General features: G+C 68.4%; 2 protein-coding genes across 2 annotated transcripts; both read right to left on the bottom strand.

Annotated features, from left to right (window-relative positions):
• Window positions 1-1016: 1016 nt before the first annotated feature.
• On the bottom strand, window positions 1017-12899 carry KCNH4 (potassium voltage-gated channel subfamily H member 4; the record flags this gene model as incomplete). The annotated part of the gene is made up of 16 exons (XM_082010712.1): window positions 1017-1490; window positions 1584-1660; window positions 1758-1864; window positions 2014-2381; window positions 2495-2542; window positions 3710-3924; window positions 4028-4277; window positions 4711-4910; window positions 5197-5391; window positions 5603-5810; window positions 7264-7421; window positions 7648-7891; window positions 8890-9017; window positions 9219-9350; window positions 9481-9714; window positions 12824-12899. 16 exons carry the CDS (start codon window positions 12897-12899, stop codon window positions 1017-1019), a joined length of 3114 nt encoding a protein of 1037 aa, XP_081866838.1.
• Window positions 12900-13866: 967 nt separating this feature from the next.
• On the bottom strand, window positions 13867-15027 carry HCRT (hypocretin neuropeptide precursor; the record flags this gene model as incomplete). The annotated part of the gene is made up of 2 exons (XM_082010726.1): window positions 14968-15027; window positions 13867-14310 (listed from the first exon to the last, which is right to left on the bottom strand). The coding sequence occupies exons 1-2, from the start codon at window positions 14986-14988 to the stop codon at window positions 13867-13869; spliced, it is 465 nt and encodes a 154-aa protein (XP_081866852.1). The 5' UTR covers window positions 14989-15027.
• Between the last annotated feature and the right edge of the window lie 3348 nt (window positions 15028-18375).

Here is an 18375-nt window from a genome sequence, read left to right on the forward strand (position 1 = left end):
GCGGGGCCCCCGGAGAGGGGCCGCCCGGCTGCGTCCCCCGGCCGGGCTCCCGGGTCTGCGGCGCAATGGCCCGGTAGAACTGGGCCCCGGACCAGGCACCGCCCGGGACAGGGCTCGGCACCGAGCCTCGCCCGGCACCACCTGCCCGAAGCCCCCACCACCGGCCCCACTCACCGCCCGGAGCGCCGCTCCACCCGCCGCAGGTGAGTCTCGCAGGCTCCGGCCTTCACTTCCGCCTTTACCCGTTCCGCTTCCGGATCCGCCCACCCCTTCCGCTCCCAGCCCGCCGGCCACAGGCAGTGGCACCTGCCAATCAGCGGCTCCCCGCCCCGCAGGCGCTCCGCCCCCTCCTGGACGCACCGCCTCACGTGAGCCGGGCGCGTGACGTTCCGGCGCGCCCGTCGCGGGGGTCGATGGGAGGTGTAGTCCGAGGGAGCCGGGAGTCCCCGCCGGGGATCCGGGAAAGGGGGTCCCGGAGTGGGGCGGGGCGAGCGGCGACCTTGGGCAGGCCGCGGGCAGAGACTCACCCGGAGTCGGGGCTGGAAAAATAGAGCTTTTATTTCCCATTGGGGCGGGGGGAGCGGGGCGGGGGGTAACAGCATAACCTACAGCCGCCGGAGAGCCGACAGCCACAGAGCCGGGCAGGAGCAGCCGTGACCCCCCTCGGGCTAGCCCCCGGAGACCTCCTCCCCCGGAGACCCCCGCCAAGCCTCCGAACCGGCCCCACGCACAAAATCCGCCGGTAGCCCGGCCCGGCCCCGCGGGCACCCGGGGGGCAGCGCTGCCCAGCCCCGTCCCACGGCCCCTGGTACAGAGGGGGCGGTCGGGGCGGTCGGGCCTGGCCCGCTTGTAAAAAAGACCCCGTGGGCAAAGAGTATAAAATCGTATGAAAATCCCTGCTGGTGTCGGCCTGGGGCGAGCGCTGCGCCCCCGGGTGCCCCTGCGGGAGCGGGGCGGTGGGTGTGGGTCCCCTGGGGCGAGAACCCCCCGCTGCCACCCACCCCGCACCCGCGGGGTCAGTGGGAGCTGGTGGAACTGGAGCGGGGCTGCGGGTGGGCGCGGGGTCGACCGCCGGCCAAGCAGCCGGGGAAGGAGTGGGCAGAGCGGGGCGGCAGCGAGAGGGGCTGTAAATCCAAGGCCTGGCAGGGCTCAGGGCTAGGGGTGTCCCCCCGTGGCGGGCACGGCCCCTCGGCGCCCACCCAGGGGTGCATGGTGGGGTTGGCAGCAGCGTGGGCCGAGCGGCTGCGGACGGGGCAGCGTTTGGCCCCGGGGCTGGCACAGGGTGAGCTGTGGGACCTGGGGGGCATGGGCAGGGGCGAGGGGGGCAGCGGGGCGGAGGGCGGTGAGGGCCGGGGGGGCGTCGAGGTGGCCGCGGGCTGGTGGTGGGGGTGGGCAGGGGGCTGCGAGGTGCCCAGGCGGCCCTGGAGCAGCTCCATCATGCGCTGCAGCTCCCGGCTGAGGTGGGAAACCTCCTGGTTGAGGTGGGTGATCTGGAAGGGGAGGGAGAGTGGTGAGCCCCAGCGGACACCCCCGGCTGAGCGTCCCCGGTGCTTTCGGGGATGCAGCCCCGGCCCCCACTGCACCTCCTGGTTGAGCCTCCTGATATTCTGCTTTATCTCCTCTGCTTCCATCGCCAGGGCTGGGCCACCCGTGTTGGTCCCTGCTGGGAAAGACACGGCCAGTGGCGGAGGGCTCCCCGAGCCCCCCAGCCCCACGGCCAGCGCCTCCGGTCGTGCCCAGTGGGCTGCTGGAGGTACCTGACAGGGAGGAGTCCCTCGCCGTGCTCTGCAGTGGGGTGTCCACGTTGAAGCAGAAGGTTTGTGGCTCTGATGTCCTCCCATTGTCTTCAATCCCATCCACAACTCTAGGGCAGGGAGGGGGTGAGGGCTGACCATCATCACTCCCTCGCTCCTCTGCCACCATTCCCAGTGGCCTCCCAATGGCCTCCCCACACAATCTGGCCAGCCCAAACATGTGGCAGTGGAATGAGCCACCAGCATGTCCCAGTCTTACCTGGGGCTGAGGTCCGGGGGGCCATAGGCATGCAGGGAGGGGATGAGGAGCTTGGCTGGCCTCTTGCCTGTGCTGCCCTCCCACTTTGGGAGCCCAGCGTCACTCCGGCACTGTGGAGGGGGGCTGCGGCCCCGGCTGCAGTGGGCTGGGGAGTGGCAGTTGCGCCGCAGGGCTGAGATCTGGCACAGCTCATCACCCAGGAGGCTGCTCAGGGAGCCACGGCGTGCTGGGCTGCTCAGCTGGGGCAGCAGCCGCTTGCGGCGGGTGGTGGTGGCGGGTGAGTGCTGGAAGGCCTCGTCAGGCTCCTCCTCATCCTCCAGGATGGAGGAAAGGAGCTTCTCTGGGGTAGCACCGCTCTCCGGACGAGGCTGCGGGTGGGCAGCAGGAGGAGGTCAGGGCTGGTCCCTGCGCAGGTGACAAGGCCGCGCATGGCCACCCCTGCCCCATCCTCCCCCCTGCTCACCCCTGGCATGGCACAAACCTGTGGTGCCTGGAGCAGCCGCGGGGACCGGGAGTAGCGACAGAGCCCCTGCGGGGAGAGCAGACGGCACCGGTTTAGCAACATGTGGGACCCCCACACAGCTCCGTGGGGACCGGCCACAGGCAGACACAGTGCTGGGCATGCACCCACCCGCTCCCCGCCTCGGCACACAGCCCTCCCGGCCTCTTGGTGACCCCTGGACGACCAAACCTCCCCCAGCCCCACGCATCAGCCCCGTCCGACCCAGCACCAGCCTCCACAGCCCCTCGCCTGCTCTCCTTCCTCTGCTGCTGTCACGACACTGATGAGCTGCCCAACCTCAGCCTGCATGTCCCAAGCCAGAGCCAAGGCTGCACCCCAAATCCCAGCCCCAGCTCAGCCATCAGAGCATCAGCTCCCTCGGGAGCGTGCTGCCGGCCAGGGGAGGGTGCATGTGGCTTCTGCGGGTCCTGGCAAACTCTGCATCCTCCCCTCTTGGTTTGTTTATACCTCTCCTGGGCGATGGACACGTCGTGTTTTGGTAGGGCTACCTGGGATCTAGAGAGCGACCTCCTGCCACCTCTACAGGGCCTGGGGGCGGGGGGTGCCTGGGGGAGATGCTCTGGAGGAGCCCCTGGCTGCGCGGTGCCAGTGCAGAGCCAGCAGCAGAGACGGGGGAGGAAAAGCTCTGCAGAGCTGTTTCTGCAGCAGAACATCCCCCCGACTGCCGGAGTCGGCAGCCTGACTAAACCCGGCAGCCCCCGGCGCTGCCTCCTGCGCACTGGGGGGCCGTGCCCCGGCTGCCTGTCCTGCAGGCAAGGCCCCTACTTGGCCTCCCCCCTCCATGTGTCGTGCCACCCGTATTTGGGCTTCCACCCCTTTGCGGCCTCCACTTTTTTCTGGCCTCTACCTCTTCCCTGGCTTCCCACACCTTTGTGGCCCCCCCAGTCCCTCCCACCATCGTTTCCAAGCCCTCCATCCCCCTCAGCCTCCTGCATTGCAAATGCTTTTGCTTCCAGTTCTCCGGGTTGCACAGAACCAAGAGGAGCCAGGACGGGACGTACCTGCGTGGCGGGGGTGGCACAGCCGCAGCCCCTGCCCCGGTCTCGGAGCCCGGGGACCAGGAGCAGGGAGCAGACAAACTGCCCTTCTGTGGCCGTGCGGAGCCCCAGCCCTGCTCTGGTCTGCAGGGCCGCGAGGACGGGAAGGGGCCTGCGAGGGAGGACACGCACTCACCTCCATCTCGCTGCCCTCCCGCAGGTTGAAGGTCAGGTCCTGGTGGACGTCCGCCGTGAACTTGCTGGCGTACTCGGGGTAGAGCTGCAGCACCTCGCAGAGCCCCCGCAGCCCAATGTACTGCAGGTCGCAGTAGGTCAACGCCTTCACGTCCGCGTTGGTCTTGATCACCTGGTCCGTGCTGCACAGGTCGGCTCCAATCAAATCCCCTTTGCCTGCAGGAGGGGACCAGGGTGGGCTAGCGGTGTGAGCCCCCAGCCCCTCGCCCGGCCGGGCAGCAGAAGGGGGTGGGGGAGAGCCCACACCGCCTGCCCTCACCCAGGATGGCCAGGACCACGTTGTCCTTCAGCACCTCGAGGGAGCCGGAGCAGACGAAGTAGTTGGCCTGCAGCGCGTCGCCCTGGCGCAGCAGGTACTCCCCCGGGGCGCAGAACGAGGTCTTGATGTGGAGCGAGAGGGAGCGCAGGCAGCCCCGGCTGGCTGTCTCGAAGACGGGCAGCTGCAGGATGTCCTTGTTGAGGTGCATGGCCACGTCCGCGCGCAGCTCATCGGGGAAGTCGTGCAGCAGCTGGGGAGAGCGGGGCTGGAGTGCTGGGATGCAGGTGGCGGGGAGCAGCCTTGCCCGCAGCCTGCCAGCCCCCGGGGACAGATCCCTGGCTGGAGCAGAGCATCTCGCCGCTCAGCTGCCCCGGCTGCCTCAGCAGAGCCCAGCAGTCCCGGCTGGCAGTCGTGGGACAGCTCTGGCTGTGGTGATGGGCTGCCTCTGCTCCACATGCCCATCCCCATGCTGGCAGGAACCTGCCCCAGACCTGGCACCTGGCTCTGGACCCTCCAGCAACAGAGCACAGACATGTGCACATATGCGCGCGTGCACGCTTGCACACTCATACGTACACACACACTTGCACTCTCAGAGCTGGCCTTGCCAGCTCCATCACCCCCACACTGGGTGCAGGACGGGGGCTGGGGGGGTCTGGCCCAGCCTGGCCAACACTTCCTACCTCGTTAGCATCGATGCCGTTGTTCACCGACCAGGTGGTCTGGAAATACTCCAGCATCCTCTGCTTGAGCTGCTGCGGCAAGCGGTGGACACGGATGAAGTCCTTGAGGTCCTTCATGCGAGTGTGGTAGAGTGAGCGGCGGGAGTACATGCGCTGGATGATGGCCGTGACATTGCCGAAGACGACAGCATGCATCAGTGCTGGGGGCCAGGAGGGCAGTGTTAGACCCTGCAAGGGGCCAGCTGGGTGGGGGGCTGCAGCATTCGGGTGCCTGGGCAGGGTCTGGGCTCTGCTCCCAGCAGCAACACAGGGCTGAGGGGTGCAGCACAGGGGCCTTCTCCCCTAACCCCAGCCCCAGGGCTGTCCCACAGGGCACGTACCCATCGCCTCGCCCCAGTGCCCTGCCCTGCCTGGGTACTTGCCGCACCCACCGCTCTTGCAGCCAGAGATGAAGCCCCCCAAGCCCTGCCCCGCTCCCCGCCTCACCCCCGATGAGCATGGTGCAGATGGAGAAGATCTTCTCGGCGTCGGTGTTGGCGCAAACGTTGCCAAAGCCCACGCTGGTCAGGCTGCTGAGGGTGAAGTAGAGGGAGGCGATGTAGGCGCTGCGGATGGAGGGGCCCCCCACTGAGCTGTTGATGTAGGGAGCCTCCAGCCTCTTGCCCAGCTCATGCAGCCAGCCTGCCAAGCACAGCCAGGGGTTAGCGCTCGCCCAGGGGCCTGGCGCTCAGCACAGGTCCCGGCCCGGCCCCAGCCTCGCTCTGTCCTTCCCACGGGATTTGCCCTCTGCCCGCTCCCTTCTGCCAGCGGCGTGCAGCGGCATGGGGGGAGCCAGGTGTCCGGAGCATGCCCCTGCCCCGCGCAGACCCTGCAGGCCGGCAGCCCCGCTCACCGATGTCCCAGGTCTGGGGGTCGTTGCTCTCCATCTCCTTGCGGCCGATGACGTACCAGATGCATGCCATCCAGTGGGCCAGCAGCGCGAACATGGACATGAGCAGGGTGAGCACCATGGCGCTGTACTGCGAGTAGCGGTCCAGCTTCTGCAGCAGCCGCAGCAGCCGCAGCAGCCGCACCGTCTTCAGCAGGTGAACCAGCGAGGTCTGGGGAGCGGGGCAGGGGGTGAACCCGGCGGAGCTGCAGGCAGGGGCAGAAAGGGACCCCCCTGCCTCCCCCGGGGCAGGGACCCCTCACCGCAGCTGCCAGGAGGGTCATGGGCTACGGGGCCGGCTGGGAAGAGCTGGTCCCCAAGCAGCCTTCTGCCAGTGCCCAGCGCCCAGCAGGCAGCCGGGGTCACAGCTCGCCAGGGCACCAAATCGCCCCGGGAGATTTGGGGTGCTGGAGAGGTGCAGGGAGGTGACCAGCAGGACAGGGAGCAGGCAGCAGTGGCTTTGCTATTGCAGGCTGCGTTCGGTGGAGCTGTGCTGGCAGAAAGCTGATCTAGTCTATTTGCAAGGGGAAGTCTCAGCAAGATGCTGTGCCTTGCCTGCAGAGATGCTGGGCAGAGAGAGCCAGAGATGTCCTGGCTTTGGCAGGTGGGTTTGGACAGCAATGCCGAGCACCCCAGGGCCTCCCGCCTCGCACAAAGCTCCTGTCTCGTCCTTCTGCCTCCTGCCACCGACGCACCAGGCACCTCGCGGGAGCCCAGGGCCGTGGGCTGGGCAGGGGCACGGGGCAGGGGCTGTGCCAGAGCAGATGCTGGGGTCAGACCCGACTGAGGTGGGTCGGGATGAAGCCGCTCCCTGGGTGGCTCAACTCCACTCAGCTCCCCGCTGCCCAGAGGGTCCCTGGCAGGGCTGCCCATCCTGCCAGACACAGCTGTGTGCCCCTGGCTTGCCCAGCCCTGGCAGTGGCAGCGACAGCCCCTGCGGCCACAGCCCCTGCCTTGGCCGTGGTGGCTTTCTTGCCAGCAGCACCACCGGGGCGTGAGCGGAGCTGGGCTTCGCTCAGGGGGGCAGTTCCAGCCCCAAGTGCCCTGGTCCTCCCTGCATGCTGCCCTGCCTCCAATAAGTGTAATTACAGCCCCTGCAGTCGCCTCCCTCCTCCCCTCCCTGCCCCAATTAGCAGGGGACGGGACGGCGCTGGTGCCAGCAGCACACTTGCGCAGCCCATCGCACCCGCCGCGCCACGGGGCCCCTCGAGAGCCCGGGAAGGCTCAGGCCGGGACCCGCCTCCGTCACCGGCCTGTGCCCTGTGTGCCTGCACGCGTGGCCACCCCCCTGCCGGAGCCGGCAACGTGCAGGTGCCCCTCGCTGCGATGGTGTGTGTGTGCGCAAGGTATTTGCACGTGGATGTGGAGCTGCTCTGTACCCCGGGGAGAGCACAGGCGTGCTGGATGCTGGGTGCTGGGTGCAGGGCGGGCACCTGCCTGCAGCTCCTGGAGCGGTGCCTTGGCAGCTACTGTCGTTTGTGGCAGCGTCTGGTTAAATTCAGATGCGTGGGAGGCTTCCCGCTACCGCTGCCATCGCTGCTTCCCCTCGCTGCCCGCGCCGCTCCCAGGCAGGCGCCTGAGGAGCCCATACCTGCGAAAGGGGCCACCGCGCGAGCCGCGCTCACCACGGTCACATTGAAGACGTAGAGCAGGTCGAAGGGCAGAGCGGCGATCAGATCCACAAAGAACCAGGTGGCCACGTAGTGGATGCAGATGGAGCGGGGGTCGTACACCACCTGGCCCGACTGGCTCACGTACGTCGTCCGGAAATTCAGGATGATGTCTGCCCCAGGGAGAGCAGGAGCAGCCCTCACCGCCCCCGCCGCAGCCGGGGGACCTGGGCCGGGGTCTGTGGCCAAGCCAGGTCCCACTCCTGGCGTGCTCAGCACCAGCAGCAGCATCAAAGCCATGCCAGCTCCCCTCTCCATCACCCCTCCGGTCCCCTCCTCTGCCCTGCCCAGCGAGGTCGCCCACCCCACGTGGGTGCTGGGCCCCAGGCACGGACCTACCCAGAATGAAGAGCATCTCCACAGCGATGTCACTGACAATGGTGCTGCGGGCGGCTGAGAGGCTGTCCTCCGTGCCCGTGAAGCAGACGTTGTAGGGGACGGTGACAGCCACGTAGAAGGTGGCCAGCAGGATCAGCCAGTCCCAGAGGGCCTTGAAGATGCTGTAGTGGAGCAGGATGAAGCGGGACTTCTGCACCGAGGCCACTTTGTACTCGGGGATGGACGGCTTGTTCTCAAACACGTTCTGCGGGAGCAAGTGGCAGGGTGGCACACGGGTAGTGTGGGGGAAGGGGTGGAGGCCACTGCAGCCCCCCTCCCCGAGTCCTGCCAGGGTGATGGACACACGTTTCTAATGGGGCACATGGGCTGCACTGAGGTCACCCTCAGAGATGGGCGCAGAATGCCTGATTACGGCACATAAATTAGCGCGATGCTAATGCTATTAACAGTAATCCACTGGCACTGCCAGCTGCTGCCCAGAACCATCTCAGGTGCCAATTCACATGCTGGGGCAGAGCCACCACCACCCTCTGCAGGGACACGGCACTGCTGGGGGGCAGCGAGAGCCCAGCCTGGGCGAGGGGCGAGCTGGGTCCACTCCCCCAAGCCCCCAAGATTCAAGACTGGCAGACTGAAACCCTTTGCCTGCTTGCCAGCTCTGGGCCCTCGGCCACTCTCGGCCGGTGACAGACCCCCGCCCTGGCCCCGAGTCTGCAGGCGGTGCCTGTCGCTGCGGCTGTGCCCAGGGACCCTGCGCTGGGGCACCACAGCCATGCAAATGGGCTGGCACAGAGACGATGCCAGTCCCTGCTGCTGCTGGAAGCCCTGCTGCTTGTGCGCCTGCAGCTGCCACAGCCTGGTAACGGCGCTCCCCGGGGCCGGCGCGGCTGTGCCGCGAGTGAGCAGCTGGGTTTTCCTGACAGCTATCGTGTGAGGAGAGACACAGCCCTGTGAGAGCTGCCAGAAGATCTGCTCTCCCCACAGCAAGCTCTGGGCACCCACTAGTCTCTCTCCTGCTGCCAACAAACCACATTTACAGCCTGGACCACGGTGCGGCTGCTGCGGGTGGAGGGCTTTTCGGTGCCTGGGGAGGCTGGTGAGGTGTGTGCATGAGAACAGCATCCCAGTGAGACCAGGCTCTGCCGCGGGGCTGGTCCCAGGAGAGCCGCAGTGCTGCCAGCCCGCCCGCAGCCCCAGCCCGGGAGGCACCGGGCGAAGCTGAGGGCTCTCCCAGGTCCTTACACGGTTGATTTTCATCTCGCCACGGTCCCTCCGGGCAAACTGGCTGCTGAGCCGGTGCAGCACCGTCTGGCCCTGCCTCCGCGCTGCCCGCAGGTGCGAGCTCCCAGGCTTCTTGCTCCTCTGCTTCTCTGCGACGGACAAGACACGCCGGGTTATTGGGAGTGCTGTGGCACTGCGGGTGCAACAGAGCAGGGCTGCTTCGGGGACCCCTCCTTGCATGGGTGCACAAAGGCAGGCCAGACCCAGCAGGGAACTAGGAGCCCTTTGCCACATGCCCACTGCGCACACCACTCCCCAAATCCTGTCGCCATCCCACAGCCACAGCTCACCCTCTTTCTTGTCACCCAGGTGGCTCCTGCCCCGGCTCTCTGTGATGTCCTTGAAGGAGAAGAGGAAGAGCACCACCTCCCCCTTCTCATTCTTGATGGGCATGATGTCCAGCAGGCACCAGAATGCGGTTCCTGCATGGGGGAGAGGGGCGGTGAAGGCAGGGCAGCCCCCCTACTGCTTGGTGGCTTCACCCTGGGGCCAGCACAGGACCAAGTCCCAGCCGGAGCTGCGAGCAAGGACCCGGCCCCATGCACCACTCACCACCCTTCTTGTAGAAGCAGACCTCAGTCTGGTACTCCTGCCTGCCGTCCAGTACCTTCTCGATGCGCTGCAGGACGGGCTCGCTGGTCTCGGCCCCGTAGAGGAAGCGGCAGCTGCAGTTCTTCTGCATGACCTCGGTGCGAGCGAAGCCGGTGAGGTCGCAAAAGCCATCAGAGCAGTAGACGATGGGGAAGCCGCGGCGGACCTGCGCGTTGGCCAGGATGAAGTTGCTGTCTGAAACGAGACACAGCCGCCCCTGAGGGCTCAGTGACACCCTGGGGGGCATGAAGGGGAGCCCAGTCCTCCCAGCCCCGCCATGGGTCCCTCTGGGAAGAGGAGCCAGGTCTCTGTCTGGCTTCCAGCTGCCCCAGCTGCTCCCAGAGCTTGGTCATCCCCTGCCCCATCGCCCTGAGGCCCTGTCCTGGGCAGGACCCCAGCCCCATACACTGGAAGGGGAAGGAGCCTAGATCCAGCTCCTGGCTCCCATTGCCAGAGACGCGATCCTGAGTGAGGCAATTCATGCCTCCCCCTCGCCATCTGCTGCTCCCACCGCCCACCAGGGCTCAGGCAGCTTAACGGGAGCAGCGGCAAACGCGGAGGGGTGCTGCCAGCCCAGAGGCACCAGGCTGCGGTGCCAGGACCTGCAGCCCCAGGCATGGCACCGCAGCACCACGGCAGCGCCCGCCAAGAGGGTGGGAGAAAAGCCACAAGCCTGGGGTGAGTTGGGGGTCCATGCTGAGCTGGCACAAGCCGGAGGTGAAGGGGAAATGCAGCACCCTCGATCTGTCACAGCACTGCAGAGCTTCCCCAGCATCACCCCTGCCCCAGCAGGGAGATGGCCCCAGGCAGAGGAAAGTCCTGGCCAGCCCCATGCCCTGCCCAGCCACAGAGCAGCCACTTTCACCCCACAGCCCCCAGCTGTGGGTCTTGCAGGGGCTCTGCCCCCAGGGCCACAGAGGTTCCTTGCCACAGGCTCTGCACCAGTGGGACAGATGGCCGCCTGCTAAAAGGGTGCTAAGAAAGCGGGATGTGTGGCCAGCACAGGCTGTGTTTGCGCCTGGCAAGGGCAGACCGGGGTGTCCCCAGCCCCAACACAGTCTCCAGCCTGTGGGCCCCCAGCCCAGCACCCCTGCAGCCGCACGGCCCAGGCACCAGGAGCAGGCAGATGTGGTCTGCCCCCTCTCACAGTGAAGATGGGGAGCCCGCAGCAGGTTACAGTGCCTGTGCACTGACAGCAGGGCTGTGCCAGGGCAGCGCGGGCAGGGCAAGGGCAGAGGAGGTTGCAGGAAGGAGGGGATGGCAGCCACAGGCAGCCCTGGTGCGACGGGTGCAACAGGGCCACCACAGCACAGCTCAACCCAGGATTAGCCTGGAGAAGCAAAAATAGCTTGGAGCTGTGACTAAGGCCAGATTTTGGCTCTGGGGAGCCAGGATTACTGCATTGTCCAGGATTTGTTATTAGAAAAGGAAAAAAAGAGCTTGCATTTGGGAGCAGCTCTGCCGAGCAAGGGGATGCAGCCCAGGGGGGCTCGGCAGCCCCCTGTCACGGTGGCCAGCCTGCCTGGATGGGCACCTTTGGGCCCAGTGGGCAGCAGCTGCCTGGGAGAGGCAGGGTTAACTTGACTGTGTATCACTGCGGCTAAAGCCCCTCTCCATGGCAGATAAAGCCGATAAGAGACACATCAACTCTGCAAAGCCGGACACTGTTTAAAAGTGCCTGGAAGGCGGGTTGGTGCAGCCGAAGGCAGGATGCTGCCAGAGTGCTCTGGGGCAAATCCCGCCTCCCCAGAGAAGAAATTCCCAGGGCTTTGCGTCAGGGCATTGCAGGAAGCTCCCCCGGCGACCCTTCTCCTCGGAGAGCCAGCTCCAGCCCTGGGGAGCTCAGGGCCAGCAGAGGTGGGGTCCCAGCTGCCTCCGGGGCTTTGCTAACGCCACAGCAGAGCTCAGCTCAGCAGAGGGGCAGAGGCATGTGGATCCCAGGGCCATGCTTGGCCCCTGCCCCAGTGTGGGATCACCAGCACGAGGCACATGCGGCTCTGCCCTGACACCTCTGGTTGCAGCTCAGTCTGAACCGGGGAGAGCTTGCGGGGCTGGCTGCCTCGTTATGCATTGCTGTCTCAGAGGTAGCATCCCAAATGAGAGCTCCGATGGGCAAACAACACCCTGTGTCAGCCAGGACACTCTGCATCGCGCCAGGCCAGGAGCCAGCCCAGCATTGCAGCCGACACATGCCCCAGGGGTGCTCCTTGTGCCCCAGCAGTGCTGTGGGAGGTGGCTGCAGGCTCCCAGTGCCGTTTGCATGCCAGTCCCTCCCAGCAAGGTGAGAGATGTCCAGCCCCACAGACAGCTGGCCCAGGAGGCCCCTGCCCCAGGTGATTTCAGGGGGGTGTGGGGTCAGCCCTGAACATGGCTCATCCCCAGGTGGCTGCATGGTGCCAGCGGTGCCAGGAGCTGGCATGTGGCACACCAGCATGATCCCCTCCCCAACGTGTCAGGGCTTTAATCCATCCCAGCCCCAGCACATGGACACAGAGGGGAGCCCAGCTCCTGGGGACACACCAGCAGCACCTCCAGCCGAGGGAAGTGGTCCCAATACAGACGGTGCTGGGACAGCACAGGCCCCGCTCCCCACCCCTGCCAAAACACACCGTTACCGGCAGCCACCTTTCCCGGGGAGGTGACCCCAAGCAAGCAGGTGCTTTTCAAACCGGGGGCTGGGGCGGGCTGGCCTGAGCAGCACCAGGGCTGCCCGAGGGTCTCGTCGTGTCCGTGACAGGCACAGGCTGTGCCCCACGGCCCCCCCCCGGGCTCCCCGGGGCGGTGCCCCGACCTCCGCGCACCGTGGGAGTCAGGCACAACCACCCCTCTCCCCCTGGGACCAGCCACCGCTGCGGGCACGGGACGGGGCCCAGCCTGGGCCCGGGGCCCGGGGGCGCCTGGGCGGGGTGAGCAGAACCCTCCCCCGGTCTCCCCCGACCCCTCCGGCCCCATCCCGGTCCCCTCCGGTCCCTCCCGACGCCTCCCGACGCCCTCCCGGCCCCTCCCGGCTCCCCGCGGCCCCGCCCGCCGCGCCCGGGCTCTGTCCCTGGTGCTGAGCGCGGTACCGGCAGCGGCGGCGCGGGGCGGCGGCGGGGAGCGCTCCGGCCGCACCGCGGGGGCTGCGCGGGACGCGGCGGGTCCCGGGGCACCGAACCCGGCCACGGGCACGGCGAGTCCCCAGGACACGCAGAGCGTGGACGGTCGCGTCCCGCCGAGCCCCGGCCCTCCCCGCCGCTCCCCGGGGGGCAGCGCCTCCCGCCGCCCGCTCACCCCCGGCCCGGCCCGGCCCCGGCCCCGGCCCTACGTGTGCCATCGAAGCGCGTGGCGATGGTGTCCAGGAAGGTGTTCTGCGGCGCCAGCAGCCCCTTCATCACCGGCATGGTCCCGCCGGGCCGCCCGCCGCGCGGCTAGGCTCCGCCGCCGCCCCGGCCCCTCCGCAGGCGCGGCCCCGGCGCCGCGGGCTGATCCCAGCTCGGCCCGGCCCGCCGGGGGCTCCCGCCCCGCCCCCGCCCCGCCCCGGGCCCTGCGCGCCGCCGGCTCCGGGAGGGGCCTCGGCCCCGGCGGGCACCGGCACCCGCCCGGGGGCAGGTCGCTCCGTCCCGTGGGGCACCGGCTTGGTGCGCCGGGACCTGCTCGGCACCGGGAGGCCACGGGCCCGTGGAGGCCGCAGAAAGGGCAGGACCCGGCGTGCCCCGGGGGCACCTGCTGTGGGACACCAGCCCCTGCCCCACGGCTCGGGGCTCAGCCGGGGGCCACAGGGCAAGGCTGTGCCCTGCGGGACCCCTGAGGGGCACCCAGGGGCGACAGGACCCAGCTGGGGCCCTCCCCAGGTCCTTCCCGGGGGACAGGGTGGTGGGGTGGGGTGGAGATCAGGGACCTGTGGCCAGGAGAGGGTCACCAGAGGCTCCCTGGTGCTGTGGTGGGGGATGCTCCGAGCCCTTTACAGGGTCTTCACAAACACCCGCTGCTCCTGGGCATCCTGGTCGAGGCTCGGTGTGCCCCAGTTCTGGTCCTGCATCCACCCAGCTGGGCCCGTGTCCGCCCCCCGTGCAGGCACCACAGATGAGCCCATGTCCAGGCACCACAGAGGAAGGCACCAGCCTCACCAGCTGCCCCAGAGCAGGGCTGTGACCACCCCCCGGCCCCTCCCCAGAGAGAATGCAGAGCTGAGTAATATTAGGCTACCATTTATTGGAAAAGGCCAGCGGTGCCTGCGGCACCCTGAGCAGGCTTGGCCAGAGCCAGGAGGAGGTATGTAAAAGTGCTATTTACACCAAGCTCCAGGCATGTGTCCCCAGGGTCTGTCCCCCCAGAGATCCCCTCTCTGCTCCCGCTGCCCCACCCCTCTCAATAAAAGCTCTTCACAGCTCCCTGGGGCTGGCTCCTGGTCAGGTCCTTCCCTGAGTGTCCCTGGCACTCCCTGAGGCTGGCAGGGCTGGGCTCAGTGCCTCGCAGGGCCGGCGTCGGCTGGGCATCCATGCCCGTGGGGAAGCCCAATGCATCGTGGCAGGCGGTGACGGGGTGCTCCCTGCGCTTGCCCATGGTGAGGATGCCAGCGGCGTGGTTGCCGGAGCCATGTAGCAGGCGGTAGAGCCGGCTCTGGAAGGCCGGCGTGACACTCTTCCTCTTGCCCAGTGTGAGGATGCCGGCAGCGTGGTTGCCCATGCCGTGCAGGAGGTCATAGACGCGGCAGGAGCAGGTCTTCTGCCGGCAGCACTCGGGCAGGCTCTGCCGGGCAGCGGCCAGGGAGCAGAGCAGGAGCAGGAGCAAGACGCAGGCAGCTCGCTGGAGCTGCCAGAGCAACAGGCAGAATTAGTGCAGGGCAGATGGCAGTGCCAGAGGGTGGGGGGGCTGCACAGCCCCCAGGGCTGCCCCCCGGTCCTGCTGTGACCGCCGGTGCCTCAGTTCCCATCTGCCCTGGTTCCTGCAGCACTACCTGCTTGTCCCCACTGCTGCAGGGGCCCAGCCCCACAGCCAGGGTGAATCCGGAGCACCACACTTCAGTGCCCTGGGGCACGACTGGCACCGCAACCCCAGGGGAGCTGGGCGTGCTGCTCCCCGCAATCCCCTCAGCCCCAGCCACCGCAGCCCCCACCCATGCTCTGACCAGCAGCCTGATGTGGGGGCCCTCACTGGCATGCCTGCCCTGCTCCGGCACAAGGCAACTGTGGCAAACACTCCCCTTGCCGCCGAGTGCCATGGGACAAGCAGCAAGAACACCCACGCTCGACACTGCAGGCACCATGTGCCCAGCTCCCTCCTGAGGGGCCCACGCAGGGCTGAGTCCCCCATCGGCTGCTGGCCACAGTTGGGGAGCACTGGGGAGGAGCTGTGCACTTGGGGCTTCCCAAGGACCCGGCCAGGCCCTCCTGCATCCCCAGCCCCACATCCCAGCCCCTTCCCATCACTGCCCTCCCGGCCCCATGGGCTGCGATGCCCCAGCCCCACCTTGGCGTTGGGCACGTCCATCCTTCCTGGGGTCTTCAGGTGGCCAAGCAGCACTGGGGCATGTCCCGCTGGGCAGCCAAGAGCACAGGGCCCTGTGCTGCCCGCCACAGCCGCCGCTTTATAGGGCCCGGCACAATAGCGCTGCCAAAAATACCGTCGGTGCCAGGCAGGAGCGGCCAGTCTCTGGGAGACGCGGGTGCACTGTGGCCGGTAGCTCGGAGACCAGCCAGGCCTTTCGCCTCATTTGCAGCTCCTCATTGTGTGGGTGCTCACTGGCTGGGCGCAGCGGCCGGGGCGTGTGGCACTAATGAGGCCATAATTGCCCACGGGCCCGTGGCTGGGCCGGCACAAAGGGGCTGAAGGTCAGCGCTGGCCTGCTCCTGACAGCAGCAGCGTGTGGGTCTGCTCCTCATGGCCCCATTAGGCTAATTACCTCCCCAAACAAAGGGGTGCTGGGCAGCCACACAGCTCCTTGACGTGGGGAACCATCACCCTGCACTCGGCTGGTGCCGGAGGAGGGATGGTGCCGCCAGGGTCACTGTACCCAGCGTTGCTCTCCACCCACGGGGTGACCCCATCCCACCTTGGCCCCGTGCCAGGCACGCGGAGGGAGCAGCAGGGCACCAGGGTGGGTCTCGCACTCTTTATAACGCTCCACAGCCCCGGTCCGACCCCAGACCGCCCCTCGCCCATTGCTTGTGCCGGGACCGCCTCGCCCTGGGGGGCGAGCCCCAACGATTCCCTGATGCCAGAAGCCACAATCTGCTGCCCAGGCTGGTCTGCAGCACCCCCCCAGCCCCCCCCCGCTGACCCCAGAGCCTCCCAGCCCCCCTCAGTGGGGGTCCCAGGGACGCCAGGGAGGTGAAGGGACCTGCTGCCCCATGGAGAGGGCATGGGGACCGGCCAGGACCCTTCCCATCAGGCAGGTTTGCCCCAGGGCTGGCAAAGGCAAAACCCGCCGCCCTGGTGGGGGCAGGAGCCCAATCCCGGGGCTGCTTTTACACGAGGAGTCTGGAACAGCAGGCTGGGGGTACATGCACGCAGGCACTGGCGTGCCAGCATCCCCGCCGGCCCTGCGGCAGGGCGCTTGCTCCAGAAGCAGATGAGGGAGCGGATGAAGCCCCAGGAGCTCAGGGCGGGCGAGTGGGAGCAGGGACACCCATCCCCAACCTCCCCAGTGGGCGGCACAGCAGCCCCTCGGCACGGCACAGCACAGGCACCCAGCCCCACACACGTCGCTCCACGCGCACTGAGCCTCTGGGCAGGCAGCTGCCCATCCGTGGGCAGGCTGGGGCTCCCCGGTCCCGGCCCCTGGGGCCAGGGGGGTGTTCAGTCTGGGCCCCCGAGCCCCAGGCCAGGGTCAGCAGGACGCCGTGTCGCCGCCTCCTTCCGTCTCGGGGATGGGCTCCAGCGGGGCACGCAGCCGGGAGGGCTCTGGCGAGGCCGAACCGTTCCTGCCGATGCCGCAGGACTGTCCCGCGTTGTGGATCTGCCACAGGTTGTCCAGCGCCTCCGCCTTGGCGTGCTTGAGGAGGTCAGCCTGGCCCTGCACGGGGAGAGGGCGTCAGGGCTGATCCCGGGGCCGTGCCACTCGGGCTGCCCGGACCCCCCGTGCGGGCTCTGGGCTGGGGGGGGCACTCACGGGGTGCGGGCACTGCCTGGACCCCCTGAACAGGCCCGTGCCACCCTCGGTGCTCACGGAGCATCCCCTGGGTGCGGGTTGGCGGGGCGGCCGGGTGGGGCAGGGAGGGGGCTGCAGAGCCCTCGCCCCTCACCTTCAGGACGGTGATGTTCCAGGCAAAGCTCTCCAGCGCCTTCTGCAGCTTGCGGCCCCGCAGCCCCTCCTTGGCCTCGATGCGGTGCAGCTCCTTGTGGAAGTCCATGCCTGCACAGACGGGAGCGTCGCTCAGCGGGCGCGGGGCCGCGTGCACGCGGACGGCCACCGCCTGCCACGGACGGCGATGAGCCAGAGGGACGCCCTTCGCCCAGCGTGGGGGTGCAGGCTGGCTGGGCTCCCCGCTGCCCCAGCAGCCCCCAGCCCCTCGGTGCCGGGAATGACGGGTCGACAGAGCCTGCGCCACCCCGGCACTGCGCGCGGCCCCAGCCCCTGGCAGTTTTGGGCCCTGGAGGCCATGGGGCCTGGAAGGGCAGCGACTACCCCGGGGTAGAGGCATGGCTCTTGCACACGGCGGCCCACCCAGGGGGCTCAGAGCAGGGCCGCCATGCCCCCCCCAGAGCGTGTGCCCCCGCACCATGCACCGCGTGATGTCCTCGTGAGCGGGTACTATATTTAACCCTCCTGACGCAGCACCGGCTCCGAGCCCACACGAGGGCTCCCACGCAAGCCTGCTCACCCACACACTGTCAATCAGCACGCCCCCAGCCCCGCACCCCTGCCCGCAGCCGGAACCTCCCCGGACCCCGCAGCACCCGCCAGCCGGGCACGAGCCGGGCTGGCACCGCAGGGGCTTGTCTGTGGCACAGCCGGGGCAAAAGCAGGGACAGGCAGCACCCTGGGCCATGGGGGTTGCAGCCCCCAAACCGCTGCCTGCCACTGCCTCGAGGGGCTGGGCAGAGGCAGCAGCAGCGGCTGCACACCCCAGAGACCCTCTGCCCCACGACACCCCCAGCACAGCAGCGGGACTCCCACGGGCAGAGCGGCACAGGAGGGTGCAGAGCCCAGCCCATGCCCCGCACCCCAGCCCTGCAGCCCACACCCCCTCCCCGCTGCCGCTCTCCCCAGCGCTGGCAGCGGCGGCAGAGCCGAAAGCCAAGAGCTCGGGGAGATTTCCGGGCTGCCGCGCAGGCAGGGAACAAACAGGGCTGCTGGCAGCAAGGCTGGTACTGGCTGGGGGTGGCGGAGCGGGGCCCCCTCCTTCCTCCCCGGCCCCTCCAGCCCCACAGGGAGCCCACATGAGCCCCTGGGCCAGCAGCCCCCTGTGCAGCCGGGGATGGCCGGGGCTGTCCCTGCAGGGCCCCAGCCCGCAGAGGGGCCGAGTGGCCGTCGGTGCCTGGAGCAGGGCTGGGGGTCACAGGCAGCCGGGGGCAGGACGGGGGAGGACCGGGGCAGGCAGCCGGCAGCACCTGCCTGTGTGGGTTCAGCCATGTGTCTTGAAGTCGTAACATTCGGTTGCCACTTCTACCGTCAGCCCCAGTCTGTTATTTCTGGTGCTAATTATATTCTGGCGTTTGGCAGCTAATGACTCTTCCCTGCTTCCTCATCAGCCTCCTCCGCTCCCCTCCCTCCCTCCCGCACAGACCCTGCAGCCCACCCATCCAGCACCCTGCCCTGGCACCGGCAGTCCCACGCCCCAGCACCCCGGCGGCACCCAGCACCGGGCAGCCTCCCACACCCACCCCGTGCTGCCGGGACATGGGAAAACCGCAGAGCCGGGCTCAGGGCCACCC

Source organism: Phaethon aethereus, assembly GCF_964289735.1.
Source record: "Phaethon aethereus genome assembly, chromosome: 25".
NCBI lineage: Eukaryota > Metazoa > Chordata > Aves > Phaethontiformes > Phaethontidae > Phaethon > Phaethon aethereus.